General features: G+C 38.5%; 1 protein-coding gene across 3 annotated transcripts in view; it reads left to right on the top strand.

Moving 5' to 3' along the window:
• CSTPP1 (centriolar satellite-associated tubulin polyglutamylase complex regulator 1) overlaps nt 1-14,664 on the top strand; it is a 157,570-nt gene that overhangs the window by 29,491 nt on the left and 113,415 nt on the right. For all 3 annotated transcript variants that reach the window (XM_081064881.1, XM_081064879.1, XM_081064880.1), the window contains exon 2: nt 4,661-4,763. In XM_081064881.1, the coding sequence (XP_080921007.1) occupies nt 4,661-4,763 (103 nt within the window). The remainder of the gene's footprint in view (nt 1-4,660; nt 4,764-14,664) is intronic.

Below are 14,664 nucleotides of genomic sequence, written 5' to 3'. Positions count from 1 at the left end.
TCATGTGAACAGTTTTCCAGTGAGACTTGTTTATTCTACTATAGGGACTCTGTATTAAATAACAATAACAATAACAATAATAATAATAATAATAATAAAAGTCTAACTAATGTTGTAGGTGGTAATTCTAGGCCCCTCAAGCAAGAATTACCAAATGGGACCCCTTATCATTTAATTGCAAAACAAACATCTAATACTTTGACGGTATTTATGTTTTGGAAGGGAGTAAAAAGAAATAGTTTTGGACTTTCCCCATATAAATTAGGGCCTCCTGAGTAGCAGTTAATAAGTGAATGCTTCCCACAAGTTTAAAGGCTCTAGCTGAAATGGGTGTATGATTATGTGTATTATTATATGTGTAGGGTTTTAAATAGCCCAGGAAGTTTTGGAGATAATCTGTAAACATCGTTGGTTGGATGAACAGAACTTTACATTTAACGTGAGTAGGGAACTATGGAAGCTTGGTCTCTTGGTGCTCATCGGTGTTGAAAATCCTATTGTCTTATGAGCTTTGTGATGTCTGGGAGGGGAACATAGTAACAACTAATTATAACAACAATAATAAAAATACCTAACATTTACTGTGCACTTGCTATGTGCCAAACTTTATGCTAAGATTATTACATACATTATTTTATTTAATCCTCACCACAACCTTAGGTGCTAGGTACTACTCCCCAATTTTATAGAAAAGGGCAGAGAGATTAGGTAACTTGCTTAAAGTCACACAGTTAATAATTGCCAGAGCTAGAAATCAAATCCAGGTCAGCCCATGTTTTTAACCCTTGCAATAAATTGTTATGTCATTTTAATCTGTGGACTCAGTGTGGAGCAATAATAATATAATCATTAATATGTTCCCTTTTGTATATATGAAATGTTTTCTAAGGAAATTGTTTCTTATTAGACACATCATCATTAGTATCATACGTACCCATTTTAAAGCAGGAGTGCCTGTGGTATAAAAGAGGGAGATTGAGCAATCAGCAGGAGGGGATTCAACAGCTCCCAGAAGTTTCTGATCCACAGTTGCCTTCAGTTGAGACGTTCCTGTAAAGATCATACAGCGTTTACTCATATTTCACTTAGATTTCTCAGTGAACCATGTTGAAGTTATAAGTGCTTATCTCAGACAGCGATACTATCTGAGCAAAACATGGACGCTTGGGCCTTAGTGTGATTTCAGAACAATAGAGCCTTACTGGTACGTGTTAGAAAATGTACTTGATCCTGGTCGTGTGGAAGTCGAAGGAAAGCAGAAGAGAAAAAGCCAATCTGAAATGTTTTGCCTTTTCCAAGAGGGCAGCTAAGGTGCCCAGATATCTTTGCCCTCCAGGGGTGCAGGTGCGCAGTTTTTATTCTTTAATCATTCACATAAATTAAAGCCTATTCCTTTGCATTTAAAAAATAATATAAAACGACACTCTCCATGTTTTATTGCCAGGCAAGAGCTTTGAACTTATGTCTCATTGAAGTTTGATAAACTGCAAGGATTTTCCAGGGTTGGGTAGTGCACTTAACCACAGAGGGAACGTTGGACTGATAAGAGCTGCAGGTGAAGGAAACCGCCAGGGAGCCGCAATTAGAGAGAGCTCTTCACACTGGCTTGTGTGAAGTTCTCCGAGGGAGGAACCTTTCCCTGCCTCTTCTTTGCTTCTTCCTTTCTCCCACCGATGAAAAGAGCACCAGGGCTTTCTGTTTCCACTCTGAACTAGGGACGGGTGGGGTGAATACTTTGTGGTGGGGTGGTTCTTTGTAAGAAACTGAAATTTGGGGACACGTTCTAACGTCCTACAAATGCGGATTGGCATGCACACCTACGCAGGTAGGGATTGGACGCCCCCACACGTCACACACACATATGAATTCACATAGAAATGGATCACGTCTCTCAGGTGATTTTACATTCAACATACACCCCTGCCTTTGTGCTGTGTGCAAAATAAAGATCATATTTACCTCCCAAACTGATTATAAAGTGTCAGTGATGAGGCAGTACAGTGTTAAGAGCATGGGTTGTTGGTATGAGACAAACTTTGGTTTGAATCTTGATTTCTCTTTCACTAGCTGTGTGATCTTGAGCAAGTTACTTCAATTCTGTAAACCTCAGTTCTCGCATGTGTAAAATGGAAGTAATCAAAATACCTATCATAGGATTGTTGTGAAGGCTAAATAAAATAATGCGTGTAAAACAATTAGTACAGTATTTGGTATATTCTTGTTCAGTAAGTTATACAGGTGCTCAAAATTGGTAGCTATTATTGTCATTATATGTAATATTAAACTCTAAACATCTGATTGGTAGATGAATATTAAACAGGTACAGTCCTTTGTCTTTCTTTTCTTTCCTTCCGTCCCCACCTCCCCTTTTGTTGTTGTTGTTGCAGTCTATTTTCCAGAAAATTCCTCCTTTCTTTCTAAGAGGACAAAAGTACTTTGATTCTAATTGCTCTGAGAACATTTCTCCCTTGAAGTGCTTTCACTTTGACTTTTAGTCCTTGGAGCTAGGGAGGAGAAGTAGCAGGATTTGCTTCTAAGTATGGTAGAGCCTTTTCATTTCTACCATTAAAAAAAAAAAGAAAAAAATCCTGTACTAGCTTTAGGTAGATCTGAGTCATAATAGCCCATATATCCCAAGGAAGGAATCTTTTTGTAAGATCAGGATAAGTGGGTGGAAGAAGGGAAGGAGAATACAGAGGTGAAAATATAGACGATTTTAATGTTAGTTTGGCCATTTCTCCTTCCAATTTAGAATATACTTAATTATAAAACAATCAGTACCGGAAATTGGTGTGTTTCATCTCACTATGTCACTCAGTTTGGCCATTTCTTAGAGAAGTAGTTTTCCAGTTAGGAGAACTGTTGATGAAACACTGATTTTTGTTTTGACATCTTTTTGGGGGTGAGGGGCTGGAGAATGTTTGCAGTGATTGATGGTTGTTAGCTTTGAATAGTTGGTTGTTATCGATAGAATAAGTAACAGAATGTAAACATATCATTCATCTGGACTTTAGGCGGGTGCAAACGTGGTGGAACCTTAGGTCACCATTGTCAAATGAAGACTCATGAGTTCAGCTTAGGTAGATAAACTTATTTGCTTTGTAAGTTTTACTGGACCACCAGGACTTCAGGAATTATTTTTTGAAACACTCATTAATTTTAGGTAATTACTCCATATTTTCTTCAGGGATAAAACTATGAAAAAGGCATTTGTCCATCTTGGCAGCAACTCGTGGAATTGCTTTTTGTCGGGATATTCATCACTTTTGGGTTTTTTTATTCTCACTGTTCCAAAAGAAAGTTGTGGGTTCTTTTGTTCTCTTAAAAATGTTTTGGACAGTAAATGGAAACACTGAATTGCAAGTTCTTGTGTGAAGTGCACCAAGATACCATTGTCATACCTGAAGATAAAATTCAGGGAGAAGGAACAAACTGGCTATATCAGAATCTCTGGCCTATGTTGTTTCCTGAAGTAAACCCTCAATAGCCCTTTGAGATAGGTTTTTAAGAAAATGTATCATCAAACAAGCAGGCACTGTGGTGTTTTACATGTGTTATTTAATTCTTATAACCCTATGATGTAGGTACTAATAGTATTATTATTATGAACCCTAATAGTGTGATTATCCACATTTGACAGTGAGGAAATGGGCTTGGAGAGTTCTTTGCTCAAGGTCACCCAGTTAGGAATCGGTAGGGCTGAAAATGGAGCTTAGGTCTCTCTGAACTCCAGAACCCAAGTTCTTAATCAGTGGTTTTTAAACTTCAGGGTACAGAAGAAGTACCAAGGGTACTTGTTAAAAATCACTAGGTTCCAGTTAGAGATTGAAGGTCACCAAGTCTGGGATGGTGCCAGATTGTAAATCTGCATTTAACAAGGTGTCTCAGGTGATTCAGATCAACAGGTTGATTTACCATATTTTGAGAAGGAGTTAAATTATGTTTCTTTCCACACTTGATAAAAAAACAAACAGGTGTATATTAAATAACTATCCCAGATTAAGCTGCCAAAGAGAGCGATGATTCAAACCCAGTTCTAATTCTATTGCTCACACCCTTTCTTATAAACCCATGATTCATTCACACATTGACCAGTCACAACAAACACAGAAAACGTAATTTCTGATAAATCAAGCCACACAGATTTCATGGTCTTCTTATCTTCCAAGGTTAATAACTTATAATACCAGTACCGACATTTTCATGGTCCTTAAATTTTCAGTGACTTTTTTAAATTAGAGAATTGAGTTTTCTTTGCAATCAAGATCATTTATGCTTTCGGCATGGAATCACTGTTCCCTGGGATAAGTTTCTGAGACGTTCAGAAGTGGAAGAGAGTAGAAGGCGGTGGGAAGGAAAGAACTTCCGGGTATATCTGCTACATGATGGTACAGCTCTTCTTCCGCTCTCCCTCATCACTGAAATGAAGTGTGAAGGGCTGATGTTAATACTAACAGCCAATCAGATGGCAGTAAGTCATGTTCTGCATCATCTCCCATTGTATCCTTTGAAAACATAGCTCCGTGAGGGCCAATCTGGTTGCCTATTCCAGTCTACTTCTTAGGGGAGAGCCAACACCTGGATTGACTTTCATGGCCTCATATTGGGATTGGGAGGACTTTTATTTCTGTGTCTCTCACTTTCTTCTTTTTTTTTTCAGCTCAGCGACATGTCCTCACGTACATGGAAGATGCAGTGTGCCAGTTGCTAGAGAATAAGGAAGATATTAGCCAATATGGCATTGCCAGGTTCTTCACCGAATAGTAAGTACATGAATGCTCTGCCAGTAGATCGAGCCCAGAGGAGGTCCTTGGAAGCAGGCAAGGTACACGGAGAATAGAGCAGGACAGGGCTGATTATGTACGGCGGTGAATGCTCAGTTTTGGCAGATTGGTCCGGGGCTGCCCAAACATGCTTTGGAACATGCCTTTGGAGGAGCTTGTTTTGTCCGGTGATAAGGTCATGACTACAGAAACTTAGCATCTGCTTGTATCTATTTCTTTAGGTCCCTCTTACAATTTTTAACTTTTTACGTTACTCAAACCATCCACTCTGCTTTCCTTTAGTTAGCGTATCTTTAGCCTGTGTTTTTCATGACTGGCTTTTTGCATTGAAATGTTTAGGATGACGTCCCTCTGCAGTTTTCTTTCTACAGCAGGCTGTGTCAGTCACTTTATGATTTCAGAGTATTTCTAGAGGCAGGACATCTTTCATAAATTAGATCTTTCAAGTGTTGTACTTCTTTGTAAAGTGTGCTTGAACTGTGTAAAAGTCAAAATAATTACTCCTTTTTTAACATTACAGAACTGTTTTTAGGCTGAATCAGATAATCACTTTAAAGTACCTTGGTCCTAATGAAAGGATTTGCAGAGGAACACAAAGCATTATTTTTATTACCGATATGCCATTACATATTTATATGATCATTTGGATTCTCTTTTCTTTTGTTGCAGTTTATTGGGAGCATTCTAAGAAAGGAAGAGTAGCCTCTTAACAGGCTTCTGTTTAAAGTGAATCATGAACTCAAGTCCATCCTCCTTGAAAACAGATTTTTTCCTTTCTAATCTCCAGAGGTTCCTTGGAGATCAGACAACTATACCAATATCCTAACCTTGGTTGCTGTTAGGAGAATTCTTGACTCTCTCTAGCTCTTTTGCTAAACTATAGGTTTTGCAAATAAAAATCTAGATTTCTTATGGATTGGAATTTCAAGTTTCTGGGAAAAACAGGTTTTCCAGGAGCAGAGCTGGTCCCTTCTTCCAATCTTCTAAAAGAGAATGAAGTAGAGAAAGCAGTCCTACTCGTTCTCATGGTGTGGGCTGAAGCAAATGAGGTGGGCAGGGAATATGAGATTGAATAGCCTTGCTTTTGCAGAACTGACAAGCCCAGGGGTTAAGTTTCTAGGCCATTTAATCTGTACCAGCACTCTTGAGGCTCCATGCCAAGCGAAATAGGATTCTTCTGGGGCACTGCTTCTTCCTGGCTCTTTTCATTTTACTCCTTACCCACCCACCGCCTTTATAAGTCTTTTCCCTGTTACTCTTGTTCTTGAGAGAAGGCATCATTTCTTTTTCGTCTTTGTATTCCAGTGCTTGGCACAATGCTTACCACATAATAGATGTGAGGCAAATGTTTGTTGAATCTACAGCTGTATCTATGTTGTAAGTTATTGTGTATTATATTCTTATTCTTGATCTTGTTAATAATAAAGAATATCTCTTGCTTTTTCTCTTTTTGGTTGATCCTTTTTGATAAAGCTCTATATTCTGCCACTTAAGAGGCCGTTTACCATGTGGGTAGTACTCAAAAGTGAACCCCACTGGTCTCTGTAACTGATACCAAACTCAAAAGAGTCAATGGTAAGACTTATAGCTGTTTCAGAATGCTATTGACTGTAGCTTTTATCTACCAATACACTGTTGGGAAAAACTTCAGATTTTCCACAGCCCTGATAGAGGTCTAGTTGCCAAGTGATCTGCTTCTTGTCCTCGGGAAACTAAAAATTACATAATATATGTGAACGGTATGTACCTGACACTTCCGTAACTCTATGATACCATACTGGCCTGAAGCAAGTTATTTTGAGAAGTGAACTAGCATCAAAGCTCCAAAAATCCTTAAAAAAAAAAAAAAAAAAAAAAGACTTGAAAGATGTAGATTTCTAATGGAATGAGAAGTAGTATTTTGTAGACAAGACCTGAATGTTAGAGGCTACCAATTTTACTTTGCGAATTTTATTTATCTAGTGAGAAAAGCCTTCTTGCTCAGGCTTCCTTGTTGTATGGATTCATGGAAACAATGAAGTAAAAAGAGCACTAAGAAAAAGAGATCCTTATTATAAGTCCTCTGAAATTTCTGAAATTTTCTCTGCTTCAGTTACCTCATCCATGAAATGGGTATAATAAAGTCTTACATGATAATAATGGGTGTGCAGCTCAGCTCCAAGTCAAGTTGTTTTCAATCTAGTTGTGGAGGGCACAGCTCACTGGCCCATGTGGGAATCGAACTGGCAACCTTGTTAAGAGCTTGTGCTCTAACCAACTGAGCCATCCGGCCGCCCAGTAAATTATATTTTATAATAAACATTTTTTTATTAAACTCTTACTATGTCTCAAGCACTGTAATTATTTGAAGTAGGTGCCATTATTATTTCCATCTTATAGATGAGGAAACTGAGATTTAGGAAGATTAAATTAGCTTCTTTACGTTCACAGGATAATAAGTGACAGAGTTAGTAGGAATCAGGCCTTGTCTGCAGCATTATAAAAGCAATATTGTCTGCTGCCTCCTACTCACTGTACTGCCTCATGTTGCTGGGGGCCTAACCAGGTAATATTCTAAGGTCTCGTCTAGTTGTACTTTCTACATTCTTTGAATTTTCCCTTATAACTATGCCCCACAAAGTTTAACACATAGCTTTGTCTGGTAACTTCAGTCCATTGCCATTTAAATGTTTAGTATTGGCCTTTTTCGGGGGTGGGGGCCTGGGTATAATTGGCGTTGGTTCTGAACAATAGGAAGCATTTTTAAAAATATATTAACTTTGCACTTCCTTCTCTCAGTTTCAAGGTCACACCTTGAGATTTTCATACATTTAATAATGGGTTATTTACCTTTAAACAGTAATAAAAGTACTCTTCGAAATTGTTTTTGGAAGGCTTTTCTGCTGATTGTCTCCTCTGGGTCTGCTTGCCTTCTCACCTAGGCTGTCACTCCTTGGTTGTTGATGTTTTCCAACAAATCCATGATTGTTTCAGCAAATGTGGATAAGCTTTAAAACATGAGTAGCTAAGCTGTACTGTGTGTGTATGTCTGCGAGACTGAGAGCTCGTTAGATCATATTCCTCTGGACACTCTTGAAAGAAAGATTCTAAATCCCAGAGGATTTGCTTTTATGTTGTATGCAACCTCTACCTCTGAATGTTGCCTTTCAACCAGTGGAAGGTAAAAGGAATTACTATTTAGAGGTGCCACTCTAAGAATAGACCAAGTGTCAGCACTGGGTCAGGACCTCTGAAGAAGAACGTCCAAGAAAAGGAGGCGAGAGTAGCTGTAACTTAGAAACCACAGCAGAGTGTGACCAGGTTTTGTGGTAAAGATAAAATGAGAAATGTGGTTTTTTTAAGACATTGGAAAATAATGACAAGAGAAAAACAGGCTGAAATCTGAGAATTCCTATCAGAATTGGGAACCATTTTTTGCAGGCTAAATTGGTAGTTACAGCACTGTGGCATCAGGGAGCCAGACCTCCACTTACTAATATAGAAAAGAATCATACTCTGTGGTCTTGGTTGGTGGGCCCAGGAGGGCTCTTTCTTATGATCCAGTGTCTTGTTTTTGTTTTTTTTTTTAAATGATGATTTTAGCTTCTTGGGGAGGTTTTCGTGATGACTGTTTTGGTCACAAGTAGACAAATTACCTTCATTGGTGGAAGTTTATTTTAAGGATCTGTGAGAATAAAAGACAGCATTCATTTGGTAATTATTTTTTAGCCCCTACTATATGCCAATGTGTACTAGGCAATGGCAATACAGTGGTGAACAAGACAAATAAGGAAATGATCCTCATGGACCCAAAGGTTTCGTGAGGGGGATAGTCAGTAAGCAAGTAAACTGATGTTAATGACAATGGCTAACCGTTAATCAATCCTTGCTATGTGCTAGGTGCTGTTATAAGCATATAACATGTATTATCTCATTTAAGTTCACTGTTCTGTGAGGTGGGGTATTAGTGTTATCTTCATTTTGCACATCAGGAAATTCAGGCCCACAGAAGTAACATTCCAAAGGTTCCATAGCTGATAACTGTAAAAGATAAATAACAAGAAAATAACAAGGATAATGGGATATATAGGATGGCCAGGAGGGCCTCTTGGAGGAGGAGCATTTGAGGGCTTATCCCATGGAATGGCTGTTTTATCCCATCAGAGAGCCATCAGGTTATCTCCGCTCAGGTGACTCACCTTCTCTTTGTCCACCTTTATTACCTAGGCTTTCTGGATCCAAAAAAAGGGAATACCCTTAATAGGTGGTGGTCACAGAAAGCCACCTTACAGGTAATTGGCCTCTCTCATGCATTGCTCATATGTAATAAGTGAAAGTAATAAAATAATGTCATAAAATTATTTGTGTTATCTAATATACTCGTATAATATAAATATGGATATGGAAATCGTTGTCAGTTTTAGAAAAGTCCATTCTGATATATATTAATCATCAGAATTCAGTTAGGAAGTTGTATTCCTTTTTTATATCCTCTTATTGTAAAAGGTACCAGCATCAAACTCCTTTTTTATTGTTTTGATTAGAATAAATCTATGAAATGTGAAATTCATTGATTCACTCTTGGAGGAAGAAGGAGATTCCAATAGTGTATATTCTTAAATTACTTAAAATGTAACTCTAGTGAAAATCAATCCATGATTATAAAATATGTATTTTTTTTTGAACAGGTGCTCTAAGCCCTATTGAAAGATGACCCACTTCTAAGTAATCTAGAGCAATCAGGGCGTAAACTTTCAGTTCTAAAGTTGGCAGATTTTTTTAGAATTATCTACCATCTAGTGTTTACGTAATGTCTTGGGGTTCTTCTCGTGCCCGTGGTAACAGAGTAATGGAGACGTGGAGCAACAAGAAACGATCAGAACAAACCACTGACTTCTAGTCTCATAGCTTTGAACGAGGGATGGACTTGAGTCTTTTCTGGGCCATTTCTGCTCTATGTTTTCCCTACTTATTGTTGTCAATTGAGCCAAAATGTGGTGTGCTGAAGTAATGGTGACTAATCCTATTATAGGCTTCTTCAAAGGGGGTAATGCTTCTCCCGGGCCCCCCCACCCCATCTTTTTTCCATAGTTCAGTTCTTAGCTAGAGTTGACACATTGTAACAGAAAATTATCCATTTCTCATTGTCAGCATCTGGATTCTCAGACTCAGATAATTGCCAGGAATAGATTTTTGCTTTGAGCTAAAGCAATCCTATTCCTCACTGTTATTGGCCCAGGCTCTTCTGTTAAGCCGTCATTTGTGAAATCTGTAGAGCATTCTTGTTCTTTTCTCTGTACCAGAGCTATCCTATAGCATGAAGGACTCCAGGGAGAAATAGTGATGAGTTTTGAGTCACCAAAATCTATTTTGAAACTTAAAAATCCAGGTTCATTGAGGATATAAGAAGCTGCTATTTGCTTAGAATCCATCTCTCTTCTTCACTCCCTTCATGTTTTGATTACCGGAAACCATCGAGCAGCACTTGACCTGCTAACTGAGGAAGCCATTTCACAGCCCACTGGTCCCCTGACTCATTTAGAAGTCAGAGTCAAAGGTTATGGAAGTAATAATTGGGCCCAGATTCTCCCTGTCAGGAAAGACTTTACTTCCCCACTCCCTCCCTTCTACGCATTAAGAGAAACTTAGCTGTTGTGAAACCATTCAATAAGGAAATGTAGGAACTCCAGCCTTGGCTGAAGTATTCTCAAGACCCAGTGATATTATTTCTCTTTTCATGGGAGCTTCTTTTATAGCAAGCTAGTATAAAATTTGGGTACAATTCTCCACACTAAAATATTTCCCCTTGGATTTATTTTTATCTGTAAATAATACAAAGAATCTGTACTTGGTCCAATCCAAGTGCTCATACCACCACTCTCACAATCCTGAGCACTCCTCTGACAATCACACACACCAATCTGAGTTAACATGTCAGTAGTGCTATGAGTCATGTACAAAGCTCATCAGAAGTTAAGAAACTTCATTTCATCAACAATAGAACAATTTAAATTCATCAGCGCTTTAAATTTCTTCCATGATTTGCTCTGAACTCTCGCTCTGTGGTGCTGGCGGCACAGACCTGGCACAAGAGCAGGAAAGAATGACACAATCTGGCACCTCTAACCAGAAGGTTTTAATGAACTGGGACGGGGGTGGAGGGGATCAAGGGGAAGGAGGAGGAACAGTTAGGATTTTGGCAGCCACACAAAGGCTCTTCTTCCTAAGAAAAGTGAAATGAAAGTCAAATGAAGCTTCTCTCTGTGATGATGATTTGCTAAGATGTTTGTCTGTCTCTTCGCTTCCAGCCCCATGGCAGGTGCATCTTTACAGTCAGTGACTTCCCCACAAAACAAATTGTGTCTCCGTATCCCTCAAGAGGGGTCATGTTCAACTAATTTCCTGCCTGAGGCCATAACTGTGATTCCTTCCTTCAACTATCAGATGCAGTTCTGACCAGCACAGTGGAAACTATCTTACCAGAAAATGTCATGAGCACGTACATTTATTTTAGGACAGTTGTTCCGGATCGCTGAGTTCTGGGGCTGCAGCCGTAGTTAATACTTACTGTTTCCCGGGTGACCGAGAAGCAGTTTTGAATTCATCCTTTGTCATTAATTAACATGACCAACAATTATCCTTGTTAATGTCCTTATGTTCTATTTTCCAAGGTAAGATCATGCTAGGCATGATAACACCTATCTCACAGCATTGTGCAGATCAAGGGAAATGACCTGGGTACATGTCTGGCTAGATACAGCTCATTGTCATTATGTTTCATTCCCCTGGAGCCCCAGTTTCCTGGGGTTTTCGCTTCTACTACTAATCTCTTCTACTACTAAGAGATCCTACTACATAGATCTCTTACAGTAGAGTGGGATGGTCGTCCTCTCCTTTCTCTTTAAATGGTATCAGAGTTGAAGATCCTGAGGATGGTTTAGTCTCTTGTTTTCTGTAGAACCTTTTGCTTACCTTGCATTTTTTTGGTACATTTTTTTGGAGAGTAAAAGCATTTGATGATTTTCCTGCATGACTATTAGCCATTTATTGTTAGCGACTCTACTCATCATGTAGTTCATTCGGAGAATAGCCTAAGAAAACTTTTTCTATCTTTCCCACCCCACCTATACGCCATTTTCTCAATTCCTGTCTCTACCCTCTTCCCTTTAGCTGCCAGCATTAAAAAAATTCAAGGTGTAATGGGAGACCTGAGTCTGTCAAGTCCAGCTAACTTGTATTGTTCTGCTCTTAGCTCCAGTGGTACAGTGATGTGTTCAGGGTAATGAAAAGCAGACACTGCTGAGGTCATCGCTCCACACACTGGCAGCCTGCTCCAGGAAGCTGTTTATCTGTGCTTGCCGAGCCAAGCTCCCGCCTCCAAACAGTTGGAATGTACTGAGGAACCACAGAGTCCAAAGAGAGAATGTTACACAGGCGGTTCCGGGCAGAGCGAGTATATTGACACCACACGAGCTACAGTTCACATGTGTGGGGGTAATTGTCCATCTGCACACTCTCATACTTCACTTTCTGTGCAACATGTACGCCCTCTCAAGGGGGTGTTCACCAACAGAACCATGCTGCTATGTCCAAATTATAGAAAATTTTATGTAAAAACCACCTTTTTAAGGTAGTGTTTCTCCGAGTCAAATTTAATGTTTAGAATCTTAAACCATAGAGGCCTGATCTCTAAAGCTTCCCCAAACCCTGTTCCTTGCATGGTTTTTTTCAACTAAATATTTTTCTTCATCCCTTTACTACAATATCAGATATCATTACAGAGCTTCAGATGTGGCCTGTATCAGTAGGAAAAGAAGATTGGGTCACTTGCCTATAAGGGGATGCACTCTGATTTTGGAGATAATGCTTATTAACAGACAATTAGAAAACAATTTAAAACCTTATATAATGGTGTTAACTTGTGCTCTGAGAGTCAGGAGAAATATGGGTACTAGAGTAGTTAAACAAGGCCTCATACTGTAGTTTGTCTTGACCTGTGTGATAGTTAATTTTATGTGTCAATTTGACCAGGCCAATGAGTGCAGAGGTAGCTGGTAAACCATTTCTGGGTCTGTCTGTAAGGGTGTTTTCAGAAGAGATTATCGTTTGAGTTGGTTGAGTACAGAAGATTGCCCTTACCAATGTGGGTAGGCATCATCCAATTCCTGGCGGGCCTCACTGGAACAAACATGTGGAGGAAGGGTGAATTTGCTCTTTTTGCTTGAGCTGGGATATTCCTTTTCTCTTGCCCTGGGACATCGGCTCCCCTGGTTCTTGGGCCTTGGAACTCGGATGATAATTTATGCCATTCTTGGGCCTTTGGGCTAGGACAGGGACTTATACCACGGGCTCCCCTGGCACTTAGGCCTTCCAACTTGGATCGAATTATACCATCAACTTTCTTGGTTCTCCAGATTGCAGATGGCAATTGTGGAACTTCTTGGCCTCCATAATCACATGAGCCAATTCCATAGTCATATAAGCTAAATATACACCACACACACACACACACACACACACACACACACACACAGTTGGTTCTGAATAACACTGACTAATGCAACCTGGAAAGGTGAGTAGAATTTGGATAAGCAAAAAAGAAGTATTTTTATGTGACATGAAAACACTATAGCATAGTGATTAAGAACACAGACTTTGCAGTCAGATCCGTGTTTGAGGGGCTGATACTATTATGTGATCTTGTGCAGGTTGCTTAGGCTCATCTGTAAAATAGGAAGAAGCATATATAAACTAGAAAATTTCATGTTACATGGTTGTTGGAAGGATTAAATGAGATAATGAATGTAAAGTACTTAGCATTCTATCTAAGGTAAACTAAGTGTTGAATAAATGATAGCTACCACTACTGTTGTTCATTCATTCAATAAATATTTGCTGAGTGCCTTTGTGTCACTGTTCTAGACACTAGGGGATACAGCAGTGAACAAAACAGACAAGAAACGCCAACCTTCATGGAGCTTCCATTCTGAACTTAGCTTTCATTTTGAACTATATTTCACCTTTTTTCCCCTTGTAGTAAGTTTAGATTTACAAAAAAGTTGAAAAAATAATAAAGTTCCTATATCCCTTTCCCCAGCTTCCACTAATGTTAACATCGTCTATAACCATAGTATAATTATGAAAATCAGGAACTTATTGATTGAAAACTGTTAACTGTAAACCTTATTTGAATTTCCACCTTCATTTAGGAAGGGCAGCTTTTTTTTTGTATGAATTCTAGGTTGGCAGTTATTTTCTTTTAGCACTTAGAATATACCGTTCTGTTATCTTTTGGTTTTCACTGTTTCTATTAAGAAGTCAGCTTTGAGTCTTATTGTTATACCTTTGAAACCAATTTCGTCTTTATCTCTGGCTACTTTTTTTGGATATTTCTTCTTGGTCTTTGGTTTTTGGTAGTTTTACTATGATGTGCCTAGGTTTGCTTTTCTTTATATTTAAACTATTTGGGATTAGTGCTCTTGAACCTGAAACTTGATGTCTTTTCTTAGTTTTATAAAGTTCTCAGTTTTTAGCTTTTCAATTTTACATCTGTTCCACTCTCTTCACTCCTGAGATTCTAACTACATAAATATTTTCATGGCATCCTCTGTCTCTTATGCACTTTTCTGCATTTTTCATCATTTTTTTTTTTATGCTTCATTCTGGATATTTTTTTAAACCTATTTTCCAGTTCACTAATTCTCTTTTCATTTATGTCTAATTTGCTGGTAAACTTATCTATTGAGTTCTTAATTCCAATTATTGTTTTGTTTTTGTTTTGTATCTTACTGTGGAACTTTAAATCAGTCTGTTGTAAATACAAAAGAATAAAAAAGAAATTCCAAGCTGGGGAGAACTATGAATGATTGAAAGTTAGTTTGAAGAAACCTTAGGATTTGTT

This window comes from Rhinolophus hipposideros (assembly GCF_964194185.1).
Source record: "Rhinolophus hipposideros genome assembly, chromosome: 10".
Classification (NCBI taxonomy): domain Eukaryota; kingdom Metazoa; phylum Chordata; class Mammalia; order Chiroptera; family Rhinolophidae; genus Rhinolophus; species Rhinolophus hipposideros.
Note: the sequence above shows the minus strand (reverse complement) of the source record. Positions and strands in the feature narration are given on the sequence as shown.